Source organism: Martes martes (genome assembly GCF_963455335.1).
Source record: "Martes martes genome assembly, contig: SUPER_18_unloc_1, whole genome shotgun sequence".
Lineage (NCBI taxonomy): Eukaryota > Metazoa > Chordata > Mammalia > Carnivora > Mustelidae > Martes > Martes martes.
In genome coordinates, this window is record NW_027666704.1 from 2,407,994 (window position 1) to 2,435,368 (window position 27,375).

General features: G+C 49.5%; 1 protein-coding gene across 1 annotated transcript in view; it reads right to left on the bottom strand.

Moving 5' to 3' along the window:
- The window catches only part of EEF2K (eukaryotic elongation factor 2 kinase), a 61,956-nt gene extending 35,040 nt beyond the window's left edge, over positions 1–26,916 (bottom strand). Inside the window, exons 1-2 of the mRNA XM_080831718.1 lie at positions 26,592–26,916; positions 10,571–10,892 (exon numbers count right to left, since the gene is read on the bottom strand). Of these exons, the coding sequence (XP_080687844.1) occupies positions 10,571–10,816 (246 nt within the window). The 5' untranslated portion in view covers positions 10,817–10,892; positions 26,592–26,916. The remainder of the gene's footprint in view (positions 1–10,570; positions 10,893–26,591) is intronic.
- Between the last annotated feature and the right edge of the window lie 459 nt (positions 26,917–27,375).

Sequence of the window (27,375 nt, forward strand, 5' to 3'; positions counted from 1 at the left end):
ATGTTGGGCCATCTGGCTGGCTCAGTCGAAAAAGCACATGATTCTTGATCTTGGGGGTCATGAGTTCAAGCCCCACATTGGGTGTACGGATTTAAAAAAAAAAAAAGATCAAGGTATTGAATGGGCAATCTCTAAGACTTACTGTTTAAGGGGAAAAAAGCAAGTTGCTGAAAAACGGAAACAGTAGGACACCATTTACTGGTGGAGGAAACCCACAAATCAGCACTACACATTTCTTAATAGCTTTTTTTTTTTATTTATTTGTTAGAGAGATAGAGCGAGCGAGCACAGGCAGACAGAGTGGCAGGCAGAGGCAGAGGGAGAAGCAGGCTCCCCGCCAAGCAAGGAGCCCGATGTGGGACTCGATCCCAGGACGCTGGGATCATGACCTGAGCCGAAGGCAGCCGCTTAACCAACTGAGCCACCCAGGCGTCCCAGCACTACGCATTTCTAAGAATGAGTGTGTCTGTACACATACACATAAGTGTATCTTTATGGATGAGGACAGGAAAGAGGTCTGAAGGTGCTTTATACCAAATGAATCTAAAATGGTCATCTCTGGGAATAGAAGGAGGATATGGGGATGGTCAAAGAGACTTCAGCTTTATCTACGTTGTGTGTCTGTTTTTACTATAAGAATATTAACGCACTGAATAGCCTTCAGGTAATGCATGGGTAAGTCGAAGTTAACAAAGGTCACCGGCTTAGGGGATTCTCAAGGCCCTGCTACCTCTAATGTTCTCTAGTTCTAAAGATCTGGAAAAAAATAAAATAAAATAGGGGTGTGGGGCTCCTGGGTGGTTCAGTGGGTTAAAGCCTCTGCCTTCGGCTCAGGTCATGATCCCAGGGTCCTGGGATCAAGCCCCGCATCAGGCTCTCTGCTCAGCGGGGAGCCTGCTTTCCCCTCTTTCTCTGCCTGCCTCTCTGCCTACTTGTGATCTCTGCCTGTCAAATAAACAAATAAAATCTTTTAAAAATATATAAAATAAAATAAGGGTGCCTGGGTGGCTCAATTCATTAAGTGCCTTTGGCTCAGGTCATCACCTCAGGGTCCTGGGATTGAGGCCCTCGGGCTCCGTGCTCAGCAGACAGTCTGCTTCTCCCTCGCACTCTGCCCCACTCATGCTCTCTCTAATAAATAAATAAAATCTTTTTCAAAAACTAAGACAAACTAAAATAAAGATCCAAACTCAGTTGTTGGTGCGCACTATCTTGCCCAGAATAGGAGGCCCCGGGTGCGGGGGGGTGGGGCACAGTTCCTAAAAAGGAAAATACAACCTTGCCTAGAGAGTGGAAAAATCTTTGGTTCCTCAAAGCCCGAGAGTACAAAATAAAAATAAATACCAGGGCGCCTGGGTGGCTCAGTTAAGCAACTGCCTTTGGCTCAGGTCATGATCCTGGAGTCCCAGGATGGAGTCCCACATCGGGCTCCCTGCTCAGCAGGGAGTCTGCTTCTCCTGCTGACCCCTCTACTCTCATGCTCTCTCTCTCAAATAAATAAATAGAATCTTTAAATAAATACATAAATATATAATAATAATAACAACAACCAATTTCCTGGAATATGCCAGCAGTGAGGCCGGATGCGCAGGTAACGTGTTTGCAATTTCTCTGGCACACGGGATGCTACTGCTGACTTGGTGCTGTTCTTACGACCACCGACACAGCAATCACGGCTGCCTAAGTCCTCCCCGGGATATCAACAGTTACACTCCCAGTGGATGTTATACAATGTTTCTTCCTACAATCCTTTCCATAGACTCTAAGAAACTGTAGCTCTAAGGTCAGCCTGCCTCACCCCTGCTGGCTACACCCAAGGATGCAGAAAAAGCAGCGGGAGGAATGGGGGAAGCGAGCTTGCTTGCTTGAGTGTTCACTGCAGAAGGAGCCACAGGGCTGTGTGGCTGCCCCAGTCTGGACCGCACGCCTACAGAGGTTTCATGCAACCTCCAGGGAACACGGTATCGACTACGGCAGCAAAAAACCTGGAAGCTGCCCGCAAGAGGAAATGCTTACCCCAATGGTGCCGCGAACATACAATGGGCTGCCAGGGAGATGTTAAGAAAAAAGAGGAACCAGATCCACATTGACTAATATGGAAAGATATGCACCATCTCTCGTTTGCCAAGAAAAACTGGTCACTGAAGAGCATATATACATGATCTTATTATTGTAATAAAAATCTCTATTTAGTCAGGTTTCTATTTATAGTGAAATACAGAAAAGACCGAAATATACACTAGGACCTCCATAGCAATTATATCTACTCTCTCACCGCTTTCTGCCAGGAACAGGGAGTACTTCTATAAGCAATCAAACAAGTAACCGCCAAAGAAATAAAGCTAAAAGTTCTAAAGGAATCTTTGTCAAAAGGAGTAGTTGCTGCTGGTTGTCTCCGCAGTGGGACTCAGAGCCAGAGCTAGAGAGGAAAGGATGGGAAGGATGGAAGTAATAACCAGCAAAGCTGGGGTGCCTGGGTGGCTCAGTTGGTTAAGCATCAGCCTGCGGCTCAGGTCACAGTCCTGGGGTCCTGGGATGGAGCCTTGTGTTGGGCTCCCTGCTCTGCGGGGAGTCTGCTTCTCCTTCTCCCTCTGCCCCTCTGCCCTTCTGTGTGCGTGTTCTCCTCTCTCAAATAAATAAATCAAATCTTAAAAAAGAAAAAACCCCCGGCAAAGCAGTAACATTCCCTGGGGTGGCATAACACTCTTGCCTCCTAAAAGCCCCTCCCCAGACAGAATCCCAGCCTGCAGCACGGCGACTGCGCTGAAGCCCAGGTGGGCAGGCAGGATAGCTCCCCAGTCCACCAAGAAAGTGCCTGAGGCTCGGAGAGCAAGGAGGAAACTTGCCTATAGACCTGCAGCGACCAGGAGCCGGCAGACCCAGAACTCAGACCAAGCCCATCACGCCCCAGTTCCCCACTCTTTTGCAAAAAGGGAGTTTGAGAACCAAACTGAGTATGACCACGTGACCCAAATGCGGATCAACAGGGGACCTGGGCGGCTCAGTGGGTTGAGCGTGTTCAGCTCAGGTCATGATCCCAGGGTCCCGGAATCGAGCCCCGGGTTGGGCTCCTTGCTCAGTGGGGAAACTGCTTCTCCCTCTGCCTCTGCTGTTCCCCTTGCTTGCGCTAATAAATAAACAAAATCTTAAAAAAATATATGGTATCTCCATGCAATGGGATACTATTCATCAATGAAAAACGAGCATGGACACAGGGTTCTACACGGAGGAACCTCGAAAATGTTGCACCAAGTGAAAGAAGCCAAACACAAAACACCCCATGTTATGTAATCCAATTTCTATGAAATGTCCAGAACAGGCAAATCCATAGAAAGTAGATTAGTGGCTGCCAGAGGCTAGGTGGACTGGGGATCCTGGGTGGGTATGGCTAAGGGGTATGCGGTTTGTTTTTAGGGCTAAGGAAGATGGGCTAAAATTGATAGTGGTGATGTGCATGCAGAATTGTATAAATGTATTTCACGCTGCTGCACTGGACATTCCCAATGGGTAAATTGTATGTTATTATGAATTCTATTGCAATGAAGCTGCTAAAAAAATCTGACAAAGTTAAAGAAGGGGCCCCTTGTACCCCCAATACATTTCCACAAAGGATCTGAGCACCTGCACAGACTTCAGAGAGAGGAGTCCCAGCAGTGGGGCTTGCGTCTCCACAGCCCCCTCCTGTTTTTCAGACACAGGTCACCGGGTGACCTCCTGCCCACTGCCAGCGCGCCCCTTTTTTCCCTTCATCTGCCCAGCAGGCCCTCAACTTGCTGGAGGTCCAGAGCTTTCTGGACTGCTAGATGCCTAAGCTTCCCTGTCTGGTTGTGCATTCCCAAAGCATTGGGCAGAGCCCCAAAATGTTCATCACCTCTGGGTATGCACTGAGCTTCCCGCGGTCACTGGGCAGGGACAGAAGCCCAGTCCTGCCAGGGTGGGGCTTCCTGGGGCTCGGGGTGGGCAGGGACATCTCTCTTCCCCGTAAGTCATTGGATGCTGTCATCTCCATCTCATTCTGGGGTAATCGCTGTCCTCTGACCCAGCTGTTGGGGCCACCCTTGGTGGGCTGAAAATAGAACTGGAATCACCAAAGTCTTCCAACAAGGGCATGGGGAGCCAGCGTGCTCACACAGCGTGAGCAGCAGACGCTGGTGCGACCTCTTAGAGGCAGTCGGCAATGCCGAGCCGAGTTCTAAACGTTTTGCTCCAGCCACTCCACACCTGGGGATTTAACGTGGCAGGTGTGCCCGTGCACAGGCACAAGGCCATACGGACAGAGATGTTTTTGGAAGAGCCGTTTGTGGTAGCAAAAGACTGGAAACGACCTTCCTACCATGAGGGACTGGCTCAATTCATTATGGGGTTTCCAGACATGATATTCAGCCATCAAGAAACAACAACAAAATTATCTGCCACATACTGCCGTCATGAAGAACATCGAGCAATTCAGATCTCAGAACCTTGGGTTTGCCATCCACACCCGTTGTCCCAGGACTTCTGTACAGATCAAATATGAGTAAAGTGTGCAGAGCTGTGCCTGCCCTTCCCACGGCGGCCGTTACGTAAGGGCTAGCTGATGTCAGCTCGTCTGTGCCCATACGGGAAGACAGCCACAAGGCTGCAGAACAGGTTTGCAGGCACCTAACATTTCCATAAAAAAGAAAAGGGGAGGGTCATATACATGTGCGTGCTTCTACACGCCAGCAACGCCTCTGGAAGGACATCCCCCGGGGAACAGGGATGGGGAGGGCGGGGCAAGGCTCACTTATCACTCTACCTTGGATACAGTTTGAATTCTTTTTTGGATATATATTTATTTACATATTAGGAAATATACATGTATTTTAAAGTTTGCTTAGATATACATATAAGATTTATTACAGCACTGTTTGTAAAGGAAAATATGTGGGGGGGGGGTGGAAGTGTCCTTCCAAGAAGAGGGCTGGCTCAAGAAATCCACGTACATCATGTGACAGAATACAATTCACTCTCAAAATAAAAGGCGAGGGGCCCCTGGGTGGCTCAGTGGGTTAAGCATCTGAATCTTGATTTTGTCTCAGATCACAATCTCAGGGTCCAGAGATCAAGCCCCGTGTCAGGCTCTGTACTCAGTGCGGAATGTGCTTGGGATTCTCTCCCTCTCCCTCTGCCCCCACAAATAAATTTTAAAAAAGAGAAATAAAAGAGGTGAAAAATAAATAAATAGATAGATAAAGGTACCTAGTAGGTAGGTAGGTAGGTAAAGGAGGTGGGATATGGAATGACCCCCAAGATACTCCCACACCAGGAAAACAATTTTTAAAAATAAAATTTCCCACTTTTTTTTTTAAAAGATTTTATTTATTTATTTGACAGACCGATCACAAGTAGGCAGAGAGGCAGGCAGAGAGAAGGGAGGAAGCAGGCTCCCTGCTGAGCAGAGAGCCGGATGCGGGGCTGGATCCCAGGACGCTGGGATCATGACCTGAGCCGAAGGCAAAGGCTTTAACCCACTGAGCCACCCAGGCGCCCCTCCCACTTTCTTTTTTAAAAATTTTATTTACTTATTTGAGAGAGTGAGAGAGAGCACAAACAAGGGGAGGGACTGCGGGAGAAGCAGGCTCCCCGCTGAGCAGGGAGTCCGACGTGGGGCTCGATCCCAGGACCCTGAGATCACGACCTGAACCGAAGGCAGATGTTTAACAGACTGAGCCACCTGGGTGTTCCAAATTTCCTACTTTATTGAAAAAATTAAAATATATGTGTGCTCGGGGCACCTGGGTGGCTCAGTGGGTTAAAGCCTCTGCCTTTGGCTCAGGTCATGATCTCAGGGTCCTGGGATCAAGCCCCACATTGGGCTCTCTGCTCAGCGGGGAGCCTGCTTCCCTCTCTCTCTCTGCCTGCCTCTCTGTCTACTTGTGATCTCTCTGTCAAATAAATAAATAAAATCTTAAAAAATATATATATATGTGTGCTCATTTTAGACAATGGAGAAACAACAGAACAGTGGAAAGGGAATGCGATCTCTCCAGATCCTATCCATTTTGGAGCACTGATATACTCCCTTCCAGGCTTTTGTTGTGTGTACATGCGCCTGCGCGCGCGTGTGTGTGTACACGCGTGCACGCATGAGTGTGTTTTACAAAGCTGGAACTATACTCTATATTCTTTTTTTTTTTAAGATTTTATTTATTTATTTGACAGAGATCACAAGTAGTCAGAGAAGCAGGCAGAGGGGGGGGGAAGCAGGCTCCCTGCTGAGCAGAGACCCCCCCCCCAATGCGGGGCTCGATCCCAGGACCCTGGGATCATGACCTGAGCCAAAGACAGAGGCCTAACCCACTGAGCCACCCAGGTGCCCCTATACTCTATATTCTATCTGAGTTTAACGCCAGAGCAGAAGCGCTTTCCCATGTTATGGCAAATTCTATAAACATCCTTGGTTGGCTGCCTGATGTTCTATCAAGAGGACGGCCCCCTGAACAACACCACCACCATCCTCCGGGGAACGAGGCGGAAGACCGTGGCCTTGACAGTGACAGAATTGGACTGTTCACACCACACGCCCGGTACTTGCCAGGGTGACACCTCTCTGGAGGCCATTTTGGTTGAACAACCCAGGTTGCCATGTCAACAGTAAACAGAAAACACGTTCCCTTCGGGGAGGGCCAGGAGGAGTGAGGTTTGGAAAACGGAGCTGCTGTCCCCCCTCCAAAGCTGCCTCGGGCAACGGGAACCCCACAGAGCCTGCTTTCCGTTACCTAGGATGGTGGACAACCAAGAGGCACAACTGGTCCGTAACTGGTCATTCGACCCAGTACAAGGAAGGGGAAGTGCTATCAGATCGTCCCCAGCCTTGCAGGCAGCGGCTGACTCAGCTGGGGGATGACAGACGCACACAGAGGCCTGCTGGGAGCCCCAGAGAATGCTCAAGAGATAGCCAGGGCAGGGTGTCTTAAAACCACATCCCGAGGGAGCCAGAACAATCACTTTAACAGACCAGACTGAGACATTAGTTTAAAGAGCTTTCAGGCAGAGGCGTGAAAAGGGAAACCTGTTCCAGGAACGGGGAGAGATATGGGGTGAGCAGAGCCCGAGGGGCCCTTGGGGACCATGCGTGCGCCCATCCTTGGTGAGGATTTTGAACCAGGCCTTGTAGAAATTTTTTTTTTTTTTTAAAGATTTTATTTATTTGACAGAGAGAAATCAGAGCTAGGCAGACAGAGAGAAGGGGAAGCAGGCTCCTGCTGAGCAGAGAGCCCGATGCGGGGCTCGATCCCAGGACCCTGAGATCATGACCCGAGCTGAAGGCAGAGGCTTAAACCCCTGAGCCACCCAGGCGCCCCCTTGTAGAAATTTTAAGGAGGGGCAATTTATTGAGTTCTTTGTTTGGGAGAGGTGAGGTGACCTGGCTGTTTTGCTTTAGTTTTCTTCTTCTAAAGTATTTTTCTGCACACAAATAATACACAGGTGTAGCTTATAAGTCTCATATGTTTAGAAATACATATAATGTAGACAAAGCCCCCTGTAACAGCACCCTCTCCCCCCAAGAGAATCACTATTAACTACTGTGTACAAATTCCTCCATACAAGTTTTGGCTATGTAAATATGAAGACATGTGTATATTTTTTTGATAAATGTGGGACTGTATTATATTTCAACTTGCCTTCTTAATTAACAGTATATAAAAATAAAAATAGCTACCATTTTTTTAAATTCTAATTATGTCCATACTGTCCTTATGGCTTTTCATGGATCTTTCCACCAAATGTGTGTGTATGTATATACACACACACACACACACACACACACACACACACACACACATACCTTGGCATTGTAAAGTCAAATCATATAGAAACATCATCTCTGGAACTCCTGGATGGCTCAGTTGGTTAAGCATCTACCCTTGGCTCAGGTCATGTTCCTGGGCTCCTGGGGATGGAGCCCCATGTCAGGCTTTCTGCTCAGCGGGGAGCCTGCTTCTCCCTCGCCCTCTGCCTGCAGTTCCCCCTACTTGTGCTCGCTCTCCCTCCCTCTCTGTCAAATAAATAAATAAAATATTAAAAAAAAAAAAAAAGGGGCGCCTGGGTGGCTCAGTGGGTTAAAGCCTCTGCCTTCAGTTCAGGTCATGATCTCAGGGTCCTGGGATCGAGCCCCGCATCAGGCTCTCTGCTCAGCAGGGAGCCTGCTTCCCTTCCTCCCTCTCTGCCTGCCTCTCTGCCTACTTGTGATCTCTGTCAAATAAATAAATAAAATCTTAAAAAAATATATATATATAAAAAAAGAAATATCATCTCTGTTTTAATGTAAATACAGTATTCTCTTAGGACCATGGTTTAAAATTTAAATAAGCCCCTCTTGGGGTGCCTGGATGGCTCAGTGGGTTAAGCCTCTGCCTTCGGCTCAGATCATGATCTCAGGGTCATGGGATTGAGCCCCGAATCGGGCTCTCTGCTCAGCAGGGAGCCTGCTTCCCCCCCATCTCTCTCTCTGCCTGCCTCTTTGCCTATTTGTGATCTCTGTCAAATAAATAAATAAAATCTTAAAAAAAAAAAAAAAAAGAAATGACTGGGTCAGAGAGAGAATGCTTGGTTCTCTCCCAAACCTTGTCTGCAGCTGGGATGGAGAGGGTCAAATCTGTCTTTGCATGTGGCTCCAACTGTAAGGTGGGGTGCTGGGGCTGATGGGGGTCCACTTGCCTGATGTGTAAACTGAGGCAGAGGAGAATAAAGAACAGGTAAAGAGAGACAGAGAGGGACCCCTGGGTGGCTGGGTCGTTAAGCGTCTGCCTTCGGCTCAGGTCAGGATCCCAGGGTCCTGGGATCGAGCCCCACATCGGGCTCCCCGCTCAGCGGGAAGCCTGCTTCTCCTTCTCCCTCTGCTCCTCCCCCTGCTTGTGTTCCCTCTCTTGCCGTGTCTCTCTGTGTCAAATAAATACAATAAAATCCTTATAAAAAAAAAGAGAGAGAGAGAAAGAGAGAGAGAGATAGTTCTGCTGCCTTCCAGTTCCTAGACCCAACCCCTGAGAGGCCAGACATTGTTTCTCCCCTTGGCTCCCAAGAAATAAATACCCTCTTCCCCTGAGCTGGTGTGAGCTGGCTTCTGCTTCATGAGCCCTGAGCCCCCCAGCCCCCGCTGGCAGCCGGGTTCCCTCACACCAGGTACGGGATGCCTCAGCACTCTGCGTCTCCTCAAGCCCCCGACCCACGGGGAACACAAGCACGCCAGGCTGTCCCCCTGCCCTTCGCACGCGGCCCTCCACGGGGCCACCTGATCCCACAGTGGCCCGCTGACTTCACAGGGGACCCACAGGGCTGTTTCCAGAGCTGTCTGCCCCCCCACCCCCGAGACTTAATCTAGAACTCTGGCCCTGACAAAAGAAAATAACCAACTGTCCAAGAACTATAATTATTAATTTCCTAAAAACAGATTAATTCTGAAGTTAGAGAAGAGTGACTCCAATTCCTAATCCCAAAGCGGTAACGTACATTTTGCTTATAGTACTAACATACACCTTCTGTGGGTGGACCTCAAATTAATAAGGAGAGCATTATTCCATTTACGTTTTTTCCAAGGCACCTGGCTGGCTCAGTTGGAAGAACACATGACCCTTGATCATGGGGTTATGAGTTCAAGCCCCATGTTGGGCACAGAGATGAGACTAAATAAATGAAATTTTTTTCATCACCAGTTATGATACAAAAGCCCTATAAACATCTTACCCCCTCTCCTTTATACCAGTTTTACCACAGTATGAACACAAATTCCTGATAAAACAAGTACACTTTTCCTTAATATAGAAGGATGCCCAACTCTAAGCAGTGTTGGGGTTTTTAAAAATTTTTTAATTAAATTTTTATTTTAATTCCAGTTAACATACAGTGTTATAGTAAGGCGGGGGCTCTTTCGACTACAACCAACACAAAGTACTATATTTTATGTCATGTCCCCGGACCTACATACACATCCATCAGGAGTGAAATGCAAATATTTACGTGATTAGAGCCTGGCTGTCAACAACCAACTGGTTTACCATATTCATGTGTGTGAACGTGTTTCAGCATATGTTCCAAAAAGTAAGATCTTTATGGGTACCTGGGTGGGTCAGTTAGTTGGGCAACTGCCTTTGTCTCAGGTCATGATCCTGGAGTCCTGGGATCGAGTCCCGAATCGGGCTCTGTGCTCAGTGGGGAGCCTGCTTCTCCCTCTGACCCTCCCCCTCTCATGCTCTCTCTCTCTCTCATTCTCTAATAAATAAATAAAATCTTAAAAAAAAAATACAATCTTTATAATTTGCAAAGGTCTCCCGTATTTCCTAGTCTATTCTGCTCTGCTGCATTTTTTTTTTTTAAAAGCTGGTTAAGGTTTTCACAACCCAGTAGTGGGTCTTCACAGCTATTTTGAAAACACCCGCTCGAAAGTAATGCAACTTGTTTTAAGCCCACGGAATCCTCCCAGGGCGACACACATATCCCCCGAGGCAGAATTTAGAGCGGTGCCCAGGCTCTGGAAACACAGGGAAGACCCCAAGCAGCTCCCCCATCCCCTGGGGCAGGTGGGTGGGGGTGGAAGGCGTGGCCCACTCACCTTAAAATGGAAGGAGCTTGCGGGGGACCCGCTGGAGCCATACTGTTCACTCGTCATTAGGTTGCTGGAGTAGTTATTAACCTTGAAATTGCCATTCCGGTGTGACCTGGGGTCATCGGTGATGGGGCAGATGAAGTAACCTTCCTCATCATCGCTGTCGGCCTCAGACTCACCGTCGTGACCAGCCCGGGGGGTCTGGCCGCCGTCAACACCTTCCAGGCGGAAAATGAGGTCTTCGTCTGCCATGTTCCCGGGAGGCCCGTGTTACCCAAGGGGTGGGCAGCAGAGCCAGAGTTGCGGGGCAAACGCAGCGGTGTGGGTCCTACAAGGGAAGTGAGACAATGGGTGCCGGGGCCCAGGGGGTGAGAGCTCGCGGTGCATCTCACCCTGGGTGCCCCCGGCGGCGAAGAGAACTGGCGCCCTCGGAGGGAAAAGTACAGCATCTTTCGGGGAGGCCCACTTGGCAGGCAGCATGTAGAACATTTTAAATGCACAAACCCGTCGACCCAGTAATTCCACTTTGGAGAACTCAGTGTCTGAAATAAGGCAAGGGAAAATAAATGCTTCTTTTTTAGAACGTAAAGTAGATCAGATCGTTCCTCGGCTTAACACCCTCCGGCAGCTTCTCTCCAATGGCTTTTAAGACTACAAGGCCGGCTTTAGTCTGGTCCCTGCCCACTTCTCCTCTGGCCTTGGCACCTCTCCAGGCCCAATGGCTTGCTCTCTGTTTGGTGAACACGGGGAGCCCATTTCCACCCCAGGGCCTTTGTACTTGCTAACCTCTGTGCCTGGAACAATCTTCCCCATCTTCCAACAGTGGGTTCTCTTTCATCAGTTGGATCCTGACTCAAGAGAAGTCTAGAGAAATCTCAATTCAAAGGATTCCTCTCAAATGCACCTGCACTACTCCCTAACACATCTCCCTGCTTTATTCGCTACAAGGAGGTTTTCCCAAGCTGAAACCTCCTTTACTCTCTTACTGTTTGTATCCCCAGTGCCTCGAAGAGCGCGTGGCATAGAGTGGAGCTCTATACACATCCCAAGAATGGTTGAGTGACCCAAAGAATGTCCTCTTTAGCATGATCAATAACAGAAAGAAAAAAAAAAAAACAACTAACAGCCCGCAATGTCTATCAGTAGAGGTTTGTTACATAAGTATGGCTTTCTACACCATGCACTGTCGTGTTACTATAAAAGGGGAAGCTCTAGATATACAAAAACATGCAAAGAGTCAAGAAAAAGTTCAGCAAGACTGTAGAATACAAAATTCAATAGTATTTCTGTACACTAGCAATGAAAAATCCAAAAAAATTAAGAGAACAAGTCCACCTATAAAGAACATACAAAAGAATAAAATATTTGGGAATAAATTTAATAAAAGAAGTACCTGACTCATACACTGAAAAACAAAACACACTGAAAGAAATTAAAGATCTAAAAAAAGGGGGGGAAGATATTCTGCGTTCATAGATCAGAGGATTTTTTTAATTTAATTTAATTTATTTTATTTTTTTAAGACTTTTTTTTTTTAGAGATTTTATTTATTTGACAGAGAGATCACAAGTAGGCAGAGAGGCAGACAGAGAGAGAGGGGGAAAGCAGGCTCCCCGCTGAGCAGAGAGCCCGATGCGGGGCTCAATCCCAGGACCCCGAGATCATGACCTGAGCCGAAGGCAGAGGCCTTAACCCACTGAGCCACCCAGGCGCCCCTATTTTTTTAAGACTTTATTTATTTATTTGAGAGAGAGAGAGAGACAGCTAGAGAGGGAATACAAGCAGGGGGAGTGGGAGAGGAAGAAGGCTTCCTGCTGAGCGGGGAGCCTGATGCAGGGCTCGATCCCAGGACCCTGGGATTATGACCTGAGCAGAAGGCAGACACTTAACGACTGAGCCACCCAGGCACCCCCAGAGGATTTAATATTGCTAAGATGGCTATACTTGCCCCAAATGATCTATAGACTCAAACCAATCGCTATCAAATTCCTAGTGGCTTCTTTGAAGAAATTAACAAGCGCGTGCGTGCTAAAGTTCATACGGAAATGCAAGGGACCAAAAATAGCCAAAACAGTCTTGAAAAAAGAGGAACAAAGTTGAAGGAGTCACACTTCCTGAATTCAAATCTTGCTATGAAGCTGTAGTCATCAAAACCATTGGTATTGGTATTGGGATAGACACAGATCAATGGAATAGATTTCAGAGTCCAGAAATGAACCCCAATATTTACAACCATTGATTATGACAACAGCACCAAGACAATTCAACGAGGAAAGAATACTCTTTTCAACCAATGGTGCCGGGACGAGTGAATGAAACTGAACCCATCCCTTACACTAGTCACAAAAAATAACTAAAAATGGATAAAAGACTTACATATAAAAACGAAATCATCTGACCCTTAGAAAACAATACAGGAGAAAATCTTTGTGAGATGGGACAGGCAAAGCTTTCTTAGCTATGACACGAAAAGCATAAGCAACAAAGAAACAGATAAATGAGGCACCGTCAGAACTTGTGCTTCAAAGGACGCCAACGAGAGAGCGGGGAGATCACCCACAGAATGGGAGCAAAGTTTTGCAAATCATAAAGCTAGTAAGGGACTCTATAAAGAATGTAGACAACTTGGGGTGCCTGAGTGGCTCAGTGGATTAAGCCTCTGCCTTCAGCTCAGATCATGATCTCAGGGTCCTGGGATCGAGCCCCGCATTGGGCTCTCTGCTCGCCGGGGAGCCTGCTTCCCCCTCTCTCTCTGCCTGCCTCTCTGTCTGCTCGTGATCTCTTTCACTGTCAAATAAATAAGTAAAATTTTTTTAAAAATGTAGACAACTTAACAATAAGGTTAATAAATAAAACATGGGCAAAGGGCTTGAATAGACTTGAATAGATTTTTCTCTAAAGAAGACATAATCATGGCCAGTAGGCACATGAAAAGATGCTCTACATCATTAGTCATCAGAGAAGGACTAGTCAAAGCCACACCCACTACGATGGATATAATAATTAAAAAAAAAAACCAAACAGAAAATAGTAAGTGTTGACAAGGGTATGGAAAAACTAAAACCCCCATACACTGTTGCTAGGAATGTAAAATGGTGCAACCACTTTGGAAAACAGTCTGGCAGGTCCTCAAAAAGTTAACCACAGAATTACTATATGATGTAGCAATTCCACTCCTGGGTACACACCCAGAGAAAGGAAAAACATCACATTAAAACTTGGATACATCCGTTCATAGAAGTATTGTTTGTAACAGCCAAAAGGGGAAACAACCTTAATGTTCAGGGACTGTTGAACGAATAAATAAAATGTATCCACACAAGGGAATGCTGTGAAGCCTCAGAAAGGACTGAAGAAGCCAACACTTGGGTGAACCTTGAAAGCTTCAAGGGAAGGGAAAGATCTAAAAGAACACATGTTGAATGACTCCATTTATACGAAATGTCCAGAGAAGGCAGATCTGTACAGACAGAAGGTATGTGAGTGGTTGCCTAAGGACGGGGAAGGGGAGACTTGAGGGAGGGAATGGGGAATAACTTCTAATGGATTTCTTTGGAATTGGCACAAAATGTTCTTAAACTGTGTGCCGGTTGTGTGACTGCCAATACACAAAAAACCATCAGACTGTACACTTTTTTAAAGATTTTATTTATTTATTTGAGAGACAGCAAGAGAGAGAGAGAGAGGATCACAGAGGGAGAGGAGGGAGCTGACTCCCTAATGACGCGGGGCTCCATCCCAGGACCCCGAGATCATGACGCTTCACTGACTGAGCCACCCAGGCCCCCCAAACTGTACACTTCAAATGAATGCACTGTAAGGTTTGTGAATCGTATTTCAATAAAGCTTAGGTTTAAAAAAAAAGGTAATCCAGGGGCACCTGGGTGGCTCAGTGGGTTAAGCCTCTGCCTTTGGCTCAGGTCATGATCCCGGGGTCCTGGGATCGAGCCCCACATCGGGCTCTCTGCTCAGCAGGGAGCCTGCTTCCTCCTCTCTCTCTGCCTGCCTCTCTGCCTACTTGTGATCTCTGTCTGTCAAATAAATAAATAAAATCTTTAAAAAAAAAAAAAAAAGGTAATCCAAAAAAGAGTGAAAATTTTTTTTAAGATTTTATTTTTAAGGGGTATCTAGGTGGCTCAGTCCCTTAAGGGTCTGCTTTTGGCTCAGGTCATGATCCCAGGGTCCTGGGCTCGAGCCCCACATCGAGCTCTCGGCTCAGCGGGGAGCCTGCTTCTCCCTCTCCCTCTGTGTGTGCGTGCGCTCACTCGCGCGCTCTCTCTCTCTCTCTGTCAAATAAAGAAATAAAATCTTTAAAAAAATTTTTTTATTTTTAAGTAATCTCTACTCCCAACGTGGGGCTCAAACTCACAGCCCTGAAATCCAGAGTCACGTGCTTTACTTACTGAGCCAGTTAAACACCCTGAAAACCTGTGAAATTTCTAAAGCAAGTTGCAGAACAGCCGGTGTATCACAGGGATCCCACTCATGTTAAAAGAAAAAGGACATCTGTAGATGAATTAAAGTTTCCCTGAGGGACTCCCCCCAGAACTCCAGCAGCACTGGGATGGGCAGTAGCCATGGAAGCAGGCCGCTGAGCAGGTGGAGGGCACTTTTAAGAACTTGGCGCACTTCTATACTGTGTGCCACTTTTTACAAAGTTGGATTGCTTGCAACATAAAATAACAAATAAGTGAAAACAATTTAAAAATTTTTTTAGATCAAGGCAATGATTCATATTTTTTAAAAAATTTTATTTATTTGACAGAGAGCGAGAGCACAAGCAGGGGCAGCAGCAGAGGGGGAGGGAGAAACAGACTCCCCCCACCAAGCAGGGAGCCCCCTAAGGGGCTCAATCCCAGGACCCTGAGATCATGACCTGAGCCGAAGGCAGATGCTTAACCGTTTGAGCCACCCAGGCGCCCCGATTCTATGATTCCTGACGGCTCTTTCCAGCCGCAGGCGGCCTTCCAGATTGGAAGCTCTAGCTCTTTCTTAATGGTTACCATAGCGGGAAAGAAATCCATTTCTCTCCTAACTCGTTCCACCCGAAATGTAAATTAAAATCTCAGAAAATCGTACTTACGTCTTACCGTGTACTATGCACTCTGCTATTTTCTATCTGACTTATTTTTGTTTTGCTTTAACTTTTCTTTTCATTCTTTTTCCTTAACGCACCACCCGCAGTGATTTCTTGAAAATCGCTGCTCTGGGCATCAACTGCAAAGCTGGTTTCTTACCCTGTGGGCGAGACACGGTCACGGCTGGAGCCAATGCCTCAGCCACCGGACCCGGCTTGTTACCAAACAGTGCCCTGGGCCCGCTTCTCCCCTTCCCTTTACTCTGCCCTGGTCAGCCCTTGGCCGGAACCTCTGCTGACCAAGGCAGCATGGTGCCTGGAGCTGCCGGCAGGACCCAGCCAGGTCACTGGCCTCTGGGGACTGAGACGGTGCTGGGCCAGGGGCTGGGACAGTAGAGGCGAGGCGGGGGCAGGGGGCAGAACCACAGCTTCGGCCTGCAGATCTCCAAGCAGTGTCGCCCCGTGGTGAGGAGTCTGTACTCGGGTACAAATCCAAGCTCATGACCTTGACTAGATAGATTAATCTCACCAAATACCCCTCCTCCCCACGTGAGGGGAGCAGAGGAAGTGGCTTCACAGCCAGTTCGCAGGACCCCAACCCCTGGCCATGTCCCAGCACAGACCTGACTTTCTCCGTGACCCTGGGAAACAAAAGGAGCTTCAGACCAGCAGCTGTGACCCTGCCTGGCTCGGCGCCTTCGACTCGGCAGGCACGTGATGCAGATTCCAGAACCCAGCAGAGCAGGAGCTGTTTGATGGTTTTTCCGTTGTCATAAATTTGCTCTCGAGGCAGCTGTGGCAGTGTCTGCTAACTGTCCCCCAACAGCTGTTCTCTCCTTCTTAGTAACAACCACTGGGTTTTGGCTAAGCACGTGGCCACTCCCAGTTAAGATCTACATTTCCCAGATTCCTTTGCAGTTAGGCGTGACAACATGACCAAGTTCTGGCCAAGGGGATATAAACAGAAAGCCTGTTTTCAACTTTAGGGAAGAGTTTTTAAAGGGAGGGGATGTGCCTTTCTGGACTCTTCCTCCTTCCTGCTGGCTGGAACGGAGGTGTGATGGCTGGAACTCAAGCAGCTATTTTTAACCAGGAAGAGGAAACCATATGCCATGGATGGCAGAGCCATGAGACAGAGGGAGCCTGGGGCAGCATAATCTTACATCACGGGGGCTCACAATCTTCAGACTCTGCTATCCAAATGTCTATAGTCGACTGAAATTTTCTTCTTTCCCCTACTACTTGCTAATTTAGTCCGGTCCAGTAACCCCATCTCTCCCACAAAAAGTCCCATCACATCTCTAAATGTCAAGTCAGTACCTGGACAGGAGCAGCCTGGGAAAACTGTGGCCTCAATCCAGAGCCCACATGTGCCCAGGAAGACTGGGCCCTGGAGGATGTTAAATTCCGCTAAGAAGGCAAGGAGCCCTCACTGGGCCGTGTAATTCAGGACTGTGATGCCTGTTCCGACACCAGTCAGGGCCCTGGCCTCCCAGGAATCTCCATCGGACCTGGGCTTCCCTCTGCCCACAGGCACCTGCTCCTGTTAGTGAGGATCCCAGGAGCAGGACCCCAGCTCCCAAGCCATCAGGATTCTCTAGAACGTTTCCTCTGTCCTCATTCAGACATCCCGATCTTTCCCTCCCAGTCCCTGACATGCTTTGGGAAAATATTTGTATAGAGAGGCAGCTGAGTGGAGTTCTGAGTCAGACCCGGGTTCAAGCCCCAGCTCCGCCACTTCCTAGCTGTGTGACACGAACTCTCAAGCCTCAGCTTCCTTGCTGTCATCCAGGATGCAGCGTTTTACCCGGCCCGTTGGCCTGACAGCGCTAACACAGAGCCAGCACTACGACACGGAACTATTATTATCATCATAAATAACGGGGGCTGAGCCTTGGGTCCCAGCCACGCTGGTAACCTGGATACCTGGTCAGCAGCCAAGCCAGGCTTCTCCAGGGGTCCTCAGGGGACAGGCTATTTCAGGCTCTGGCCAGGGAACCACTGTTCCTACTGGGTCTCACTATAAAAGGTTCCTCTGGCAGGGGCTGGGACAGAAAACAATGTTTGCAATGTCCAGGTCAAGGCCTGTGGGCCCAGCCACGCCGGCCGCTGGGCCTCCCTGGGCCTCCCCTCACCCCACCCTGAGCTGCCTCGCTGCCTGGAGAAATGCACTGCATTCCCCAGTCTGCCACTTCCAGGAGCAGCACCCCCGAGCGGACTCGGTCCCCGTCGGGCAGCCCCGTGCACACATTACCATATGCCCAGCACAGCAGAACCCACCTCGGCCTCCGCTGCACTGCGGTGAAAGGGGTGACTTGCAGGCCACCTTGTGTCACACGCCTGCTTCTGCGAGGGGACGTGCCTCTCCCCAACTCTCAGGTTCTGTGGTTGGGGTTGTCTACGTGTTACCCCAGGTAGATATCACCACATCCCTAAACAACATGGTTTCTCTGTTATTTCTTATTTTATCAATCTGGGTCCTCATCTGTTGATTTCCTGGCGTGACAAATGAGACGTGAGCCTCCCTTGACCTCCCCACTTCCCTCCGTACTCCACCACCCCCAGACTGGCGGGGCTTCTCCTGGGTCCCTCAGATCCCATTTCAAGAACGCTGTCTTACTGCATCAAGCAGGAGGAGCTATGGTCTCCCACAGTGTAGTGTGAGTTCAACTCACCGCGAGAAAGGAGGAAAGATGTGGCTTTTGTAAATGACTGATCAGAAAGCAGAACATACTTTTGCTCCTACTGACCTCAAAGATGAGTAATTCTTGCTGCAATAAGACAGAGAGATAACACATACGGACAGTTTCCCTAGAGCACTCGGCATGGATTCTCTCCTTCGGCAATGACGGGAGCTGCTGGGCAGAGAACAGCCCGTTTGTGATGGGGCACCTTTGGGGAGGAGAAGGGAGCAGGGGCAGGCTGCCCTGGACTGCACCGGGCTTGTTCGAAACACTATCTTGGACCCTAGCCTGAGTCCTCGGTTTCCTTCAAACCAGAAAGAAAAGCCTGTCTTGAAGAGAGATCTGCACTCCCCTGCTCACCACAGCGATATTTACAATAGTCGAGGTACAGAAACAACCTAAGAGCTGGATGAATGGATAACAGAAATCTGGTGTATATACACAAAGGAATGTCATTCATTCTGTCTTTTGCACACAACAGGCAATTCTGTTATCTGCAAAAAACATGAATGAACCTGGAGGACATTATGTTCAGTGAAATAAGCCAGACGGAGAGAGACAAACATTTCATGATCTCACTTATATGGGGAATTGAAAAAACCCCAAAGTCCTAAAAACAGACAGCAGAATGGTGGCAGTCAGGGGCTGGGAGGTAGAGGAAACATAAAGATGTTGGTCAAAGGGTACAAAGTTTCAGTTGTGCTAGATGAGCAAGTCCTGGGGATGTAATGGACTATAGCTATTTTTTTTTAAGATTTTTTATTTACTTATTTGATAGATCACAAGTAGGCAGAAAGGCAGGCAGAGAGAGAGAGGAGGAAGCAGGCTTCCCGCTGAGCAGAGAGCCCGATGCGGGGCTCGATCCCAGAACCCTGGGATCATGACCCGAGCCAAAGGCAGAGGCTTTAACCCACTGAGCCACCCAGGCGCCCCTGGACTATAGTTATTAATACTCTATTGTAAACCTGAAACTAACTAAGAGAAGAGATCTTTTTAAATATCTCTACACCCAACGTGGGACTCAAACTCAAGCCCCCAAGATAGAGAGTCCAGTGCTGTTCCAACGGAGCCAGTCAGGTGCCCCGAGAATACATCTTTTTCTTTCTTTAGAAGATTTTATTTATTTATTTGAGAGAGAGAGAGGAGGGGCAGAGGGAGAGGAAGGGACAGAACCTTAAGCAGGCTCCACGCCCAGTGCAGCATCTCACATGCCTGAGATCACGACCGGAGCCAAAATCAAGAGTCAGAAGCTCAACTAATGAGCCACCCAGGTGCCCCCTGAGAACAGACCTTAATTGTGCTCACACACACACAAGAAGCGATAACTGGGAGAGGTGACAGATATGTTAATTAGGCTGATTGTGGTAATCATGTCACAATGCATATGCATATCAAATAATCACATGGTATACCTTAAATATGCACAATTTTTATTTGTCAGTTATACCCCCAATAAAACTGGTGAAAAACAATTAACAAAAATCAAAGCCCCTTCTAGTGGCTAAGGGCCTGCGCTTTGCAGCCACGGGGCCCACTGTGAATCGCCAGCCTCCCCATTAGGAGCCAAGGCCCTGTTTTGTTTTGTTTTAAGATTTTATTTATTTACTTGAGAGAAAGAGAGAGAGTATGGGGGGAGGATTAGAGAGAGAAGCAGACTTCCCAATGAGCAAGGAGCCCGAGGCTGGGCTCGATCCCAGGACCCCGAGATCATGACCCAAGCTGAAGGCAGTTGCTTAACTGACTGAGCCACCCAGGCACCCCCCAAGGCCCCATTCTAAGGGGAAGCCGTGCCATTCTGGAGTCTGTGTCCCCTACAGCGGCTGGCACTGAGCAGGGCTCCACAGCACTAATCAGTACCTCTCCAGGCTGGGTTTTATTTATTTACTGGGGGTGGGGATACTAACAAATGGGCAGCCTCAGAGGTTACTAAGTGGAGCCTGTGTCAGTGTCTTATAAATGTCTGTACCCCTGGCCTGTGGTAAGGTGCCCATGAAGAAACACTTACTTAGGGCTGCCTGGGTGGCTCAGTCAGTTGGACATCTGACTCTTCGTGTTGGCTGAGGTCATGATCTTGGGGCTTGTGGGATTTAGCCCTGGCCCCCCTACCCCCGGGCTCCCCATCAGCAGGGAGTCTACCTGGGCATTTTCTTCCTCTGCCCCTCCCCCCACACACATGTGCACCCTCTCTCAAATCAATCATTTTTCTTTAAGATTGCATTTATTTTTTTTTGAGAGAGCTGGACAGCACAAGCAGGGGGCGTGGCAGGGGGAGAGGGAGAAGCAGGCTCTCAGCTGAGCAGGAGCCCAATGTAGGGCTCGATCCCAGGACCCCGGGATCATGACCTGAGCCAAAGGCAGTCGCTTAACCAACTGAGCCACGCTGGCACTCCTCAAATAAACTTTTTAAAAAAGAAACATTTACTTAAACTACTGTAGAAATAATAGAGTTTAGATTGGGATGTCAGAATAAAAGGACTGATTTACAGATGTCCATGCCCAACCGCCCCCTCCCTGCATCCTACCTCCACTTGTCTGGCCCAAGAACCAATCACCATTCACCGCCAAGCTCTCACCTCACAGCCCTGCACCTCGCAGGAGGCCCTCTTTCTGAAATGCCTCTCCTGCCTTGGGTCTCTTCAAAATCCAGCTCAAATTTCTACTCCCTTCAGAAAGTCTCCCCTGGGTGGCATCCTCACCTGTGAAAGAGAGGACAGCTAACACTACCCAGCCCGGGAGATGTCTGACGAGACAGTGAGATCAGGCATGTGGTGCCTGACAGAGCGCTGGCACTCAAAATACCAGCTGTTACTGTTGCCGGACCACCCCCTGTGTCCCACTCCCTAAGTCACCTCTGTCCACCCAGAACAGTGGCTTCCAAAAGCTGTCCTCATCCTAACCCCCAGAATCTGTGAGTTGTGCTCCCCTCCATGACAAAAGTGACTCTGCAGGTGTGATTAAGTTAAGGATCTTGAGATGGGGGAGAGTCTCCTGGAAAACCCAGTGAGCCCTGTATAAGCACAAAGGCCCTTATAAAAAGGGGACAGGAGGGTCAGAGCCAATGAAATGGGATAATGGAGGCAGGGGACACAGAGAAAGATGTGAAGACACCCCACGGCGGGCCTTGGAGACAGAGCAAGAGGCAACAAGCCAAGGAAGGTGGGCAGCCCCTAGAAGCTGGAAAAGGCGGAGACCGGTTTCCTCTAGAGTCTCCAGAAGGAACTCAGCCCTGATGACACCTTGACTTTTGAACTTCTGATCTCCAGAACCCTAAGATAAGAAATCTGTGTTGTTGCCAGCCACCACATTTGTGGTGATTTATTTAGTAGCACTAGGAAACAAAGGTAGTCTACAGCAGTCTAGAACAATGTTGCCTGCCCTTCAGGGGACACTTGGCAAATGTCTGGAGACATTTTGGGTTGTCACCTGGCATCTAGTGAGTGGACAGCAGGGTTGCTGCTAACCATCCTGGCGTGCACAGAAAAGGCCCCATAACACGGTATCCATCATTCAGCTCAGCGTGCCAATAGTGCCAAGGGACCCTGGTTCAGCATGATTCTGGAGGAAGGCCTTCCCTGATCCACTCTCCCTCCTGTCCTCTTTAAAAGCAAGTCTCCAGGGGCACCTGGGTGGCTCAGTGGGTTAAGCCTCTGCCTTCAGCTCAGGTCATGATCTCAGGGTCCTGGGATCGAGCCCTGCATCAGGCTCTCTGCTTAGCAGGGAGCCTGCTTCCCTCTCTCTCTCTGCCTACCTCTCTGCCTACTTGTGATCTTTCTCTGTCAAATAAATAAATAAAATCTTAAAAAAAAATAAAAAAAAAAGCAAGTCTCCATGCATACCGTTTCTGGTATTTCTTTTGAATTGAGGGAATCAGCTTGCTTCCCTATGAGAATAGCAACCCCCAGCCCAACCCAAGGAGGTAAGTCAACATTTGCTCTGCCAAGTCCCATAAAAACGTCACCGCACTCCACTGTGCTGTGCTTTGCGCCTACAAAACTGTCACGGAGCAAAGGCAGTTTTTACTGTTTTTAAAAAATCAGAAAAATGCAAAGCACAAAATACTTCAAGCATAGCTTCCATTCACAAAATGCACAAGAGAGCCTGAATTTTCACTTTGAGTCATTTGCTGGGCGCCCTTCTCATATATGTACCCAGGACACTCTGTACTCCTGGCAGGTCAGACCAGGGATACAGCCCGTCTCACTTCTCAGGGGAACTCTGTGTTTAGACAGCCTCTCCGCAGCCAGACGGTGTGGGCGTCTGGAACAAAAGGGGCCGTGTCTTACTCCTCTCCAGCTCCCAGCCAAGAGCACAATGCCTGGCACACACTGGGTTCTCCATAAACGCACGTTGCATGAATAACTAGAGAAAAGTTGGCAGTTTCTACGGATATCATGGGCATCCGTGGAGTGGAGGGACTACCAGTTAAAATGACAAGGCATCTGGGGGTTAGCTAGCCTGAGCCACAACTGAGATCCTGAGTGGGAAAGCCTGGATCATGGGGAGGCCCTCAAAAAGACCTTAGGACTAGGATCCGGCCCAACAGGCTTTTGGGGCAGACAGATCTGGCTTTAAGTCCTGCCTCTGCCACTATTAGCGGAGTGACACTGGGCAAATTACGGAACCCCAGTCTCATGGGTAAAATGCAGTCATCCAACAAAGTGAAGCAGAGCAAGCAAAGTGGAGAAGTGGTAGGAGAGGTGGCCAAGGGCCAGAAAAAGCTACTGTAACACAGACAACTGTGTTTATGGTCCCCTGCCCTGCCATGGACTACATTTCCCAGGATCCTATGCACCTAGGTGGGGCCATGTGACTGCACTGGGGCCAATGGAATGTAGGCATAAGTAACTGAGGCTGTACCAGGCAGTCCAGTTTCCACACCCTGGTCAACTCTCCCTCCACTGCAATCCTGCCCTTAGACACATAGCACAGAATCGATCCACAGTGTTTCAGTGCCACTTACAAAGCACTTATGCCATAGCTCCTCTCAGCTCCCTGGAGGACACAAAGCCGGGCCTGCCCTCCCTACCCACCCTGCTCTTCTCATCCTTCAGGCCTCAGATTAGATGCCACCTCCACCAGGAAGCTGCCCCTGAATACCAGGAGGTAGGCACTATTAGCTTCATCCTACAGACAAGAAAACTGAAGTTAAGTGACTTGCCCCAAATCATGTGGCTAGAAAGTGGGGGAATTGGGTGTGAAGCCAATGTAGGCGGAATCCAATTAGCCGTCACTTGCTAAACCGGTCATGGGACCACTATCAGCAGGGGCCTCACCTGTGAGCTTGTTAGATGTGCAAATTTACCGGCCTCACTCTGAATTAAACTCTGGAGGTGGGCCCAGCAACCTGTGTTTAAAAAGGCTCATCAGGGGCGCCTGGGTGGCTCAGTGGGTTAAAGCCTCTGCCTTCGGCTCAGGTCCTGATCCCAGGATCCTGGGATCGAGCCTCAGCCCCACATCAGGCTCCGCTCAGCAGGGACCCTGCTTCCTTCTCTCTCTCTGCCTGCCTCTCTGCCTTCTTGTGATCCCTGTCTGTCAAATAAATAAATAAAATCTTAAAAAAAAAAAGGCTCATCAGGTGGTTCTCATGTGCCATGAAGTTAAAGAACCAATGGTCTAGACATTCTCTGCAGCTGAGCCCCCCCGGGGAGTCCTAGGTCTAGAAAATGTCATAGCTGAAGAACTGAACACTGTCCACCTTCTGACTTTTCCAGCCATTTGAAATGCTTCTCTGGGTATCCCCAGCCCTGGGACTTTGGGGACCCAGAGACTGTCATCTCCTTTTATTATCCACGTTAGTGACTCTCTGCTTCCTTTGTTTGAAGCCTTGTTTGTGCCCATCAGCCTTGGGTACAAAGGTTTAATCCAGCAATGTTTAAAAATTCAGTCACAGGACACCTGGGTGGCTCAGGCGGTTAAGCATCTGCCTTTGGCTCAGGTCATGAACCCAGGGTCCTGGGATCCAGCTCTGCAGGGCTCCCTGCTCAGTAGGGAGCCTGCTTCTCCCTCTCCCTCTCTGTCCCCTGGCTTGTGCTCTCGCTATCCCAAATAAATAAATAAAATCTTAAAAAAAAAAAAATCCAAGTCATTTTCATCCCATTATGGGCACCATAATCACCTTTTAGAACATTCTGAGTTTCTCAGTTTACTAAGGCAATAGTCTGCAGCTTCTTGGTCAGCGGAACTGACTTCTCCAACACAAAATTTGTATTTTTTATCTGGCCAGACAGCCGGTATTACTTTGGATATAGTTCTGACCATCAATTGCTTCTGCTTCAGCTTTAAGAACTGGACCAGAAAGAGAGCCCTCCTAGAGAAGGAGCTTGAACAAAACCAAGTTTCTGCTGCTGACTCAGCTTTCTTCGACACTGTTCTCAGTGTCCCGGCAACTGGCCACCAATCCTGCCAAGAACAGTTAGGGAGCCTGGGAAATTCACCCAGGCAATACCCCAGGAAGAGGAGAACGGGAGTATTGGTGACTAATTGCCATCTCTGTCACATAATACATTTGAAACAATTTAAAATAAAATCAGGGCTATATCCTTAATCAGTCAAAAAGCAGTGTTCTGTCACCAAAAGCAAAAAAGAGAGAAACTACAAATCACAGAATGTATACAATTAATCCTATGTCATCTGAGACCATTTCAAGTGATCTTCAGGCCCCCACTACCTGCCTCCCCCAAGCCCTGCAGAGGATGAGAACTTGGGACCCCTGTGATGTGGTCTGGGAATGTAGGTGAAGTTCGGGGGTGAGGTCTGGAGTCCATGACCAAGAAAGAATTTTTGAGACCTCTTCAGTGCAAAATGGTGGTTTATGAAAGCATGGGGACAGGAGGGTGGGAGGGGGGGCAAGGAAGACCTGCTGCCCCAGGGTTGTGACGGGGTCACTGATTACATACTTCGGAGTTGGGGGAGGTGAGGAAAAAGGGAGGTTTCCCAAAGAACTTCCATATGCGAACCAAGACTCACAGGATATCCAAGGCCTTGCCATTGTTAAGTTAAGGTTGTTTTTCCCTTTAGCAAGGCATTAACATGAAGATAGTTCAGAGGTTCCTGGAAGAATGTCACACCCAGGAGAAGAGGGGTGGGGGTTGCAGGGTGTCAGCTTCTACTCTGTCTTCAGCCAGCCTTCTGCTCCCTCATCACTTGCACACTCCCCTCTTTGAGACGAGAACTCAAAGAAGGGGGATGGCAATGCCAACTCTGTTACACCTGAATTCACATCATCCAGAAGCTTTATCATATTTGTTAAGCTAATAAATGAACAAACAAATGAATGTGTGCATACGCTATCTCTAAACCCTACCTCCTTCCACTGGCATCCTTCCAGAACAGCTCAAACACCACCTCCTCCAGGAAGCCTCCCCAGGCGCCTCCCCCCTCCACACATACAGACACAGCGGGCAACGCCAGCTCCCATCTTCTTGCTCTCCGCGGCCACACCTGCTGCACCTTGCATGTTAGTCATCTGTTAGACAACCCTGGGCCTCGGTTTCCTCCTCTGTAAAATCAGAGAGCTGGACTATGTCACTCAACTTCCGGGCTGAAATTATGGCCCCAAGGCAGGCAGCGCCCAGGGCCGAGGACCCAGAAGTCAGGCTCCCAGAGCGTCCCCACAGCAGACGTAGTGGCCCACCTGTCATACTAGGGACGCAGCTGGGTTGGCTCCCCGCAATCCTCCAACCGGGCACAGACAGATCTAGGCCGGGACTTACCCGGGAGGCCTCCACCTCCGCGCCGCCACTCGCCTATCAATGCCCGGCCCTTGGCGCACATGTCAACGGAGCCTGCCAACACCCAAACTCCCTCCCGCAGCCAGCAATGCAGCAAAGGCGCGTCTACACTGTCATCGAGGTTCCAGGAATTCAGGCCTCTTGTTCAGGGGCCAGGGGAGGGGATGTAGCTAGGGGCCCTGCAGAGACAGGAAAGCCGCGCTGCCCGCACGCTGTGCGGGTTCTGAGGCGCCCCGGGCGGAGGCCCCCAAACCGCCCCTCCCCGCCGACTGTGTGCCAAGTGCTTTCCCAACAGACACCTCCGTTAATCTGCACGGCTCCCCCCACTTCTTTTACAGAAGCAACCACTGAGCCCCAAAGAGTTGAAACCTGAGAAGCAGCGCCCCCCAGACACACACTCCCTTTCTGCGCCGCCTCCGACCCCACTTCCAAGCCCCGACCCAACGCGCTCGAGGCGCCGGCGCACCGGGGCGTCCCAGGCCTGCAACGCCGGATCCCGGTCCCCACCCGCCTGGCTACTCGCCGCCGGCACTTACCTCCCTCGGGCGGACAGGCCCTGCAGCCGCTGCCCACGGCCGCGAAGATCCAGAGGAGTTGGCAGAGGCTCGCGGCCCGGTGCTCCAGGGTGCAGGGCGGGCGGACCCCCGAGAGTGCCGGGGAGCAGCGAGCGGGGCGCGACGGACGGCGCTCTTGGGAGGCAAGCCGGGGCCGTGCAGGGCGGTCGGGTCGAACTCGGGGCGCTGGGGCCGCCGGTACGCCCCCCGGGGCGCGAAGGGCCGCGTGCCTAGGGCGGAGGCGCAGGCGACAGTCTGGGGAGCTGGGGCAGCAGCACCGCGGGGCGTCCGGCGTCCGATCCGGGCTGGAGGGCGGCTGGGGCTGGGGCACGAGCCTTCGGGCAGGGGCGGGGCTCTGGTCCGGCGGGCGCACGGCGCGGCGCGGCGCTCACGTGGCCGCCCCCAGGTGGCCGCCGGCGCTCCTGCAGGCGCCGGGAGGGTCTCCCGCTCCAGCGCAGAAGCGCGCTGAGTCCGCGCCTCGCGGCTTGCTGAGTACACGGCGTCCCCACCTAATGCAAGGGGCGGGCTTGGCACCCAACGGCGAAGGGGGCGCCCTCCCGGCGGGGAATCCGAGAAGTCCTTTCCAAAATCACTAGAAACCCATCTCATTAAGTCTCCATGGGTCATCGTAAATATTTTTTATCGGAAATTGCTTTTTCTTCTTCTTCTAATTTCTGCTTGGCAAAAACTTAGGCACTTATAACAACTGTAATTATTTGTGTAATTATTTACAATCCTCTCTAGACGTTCCTTAACGTTCTAGCAC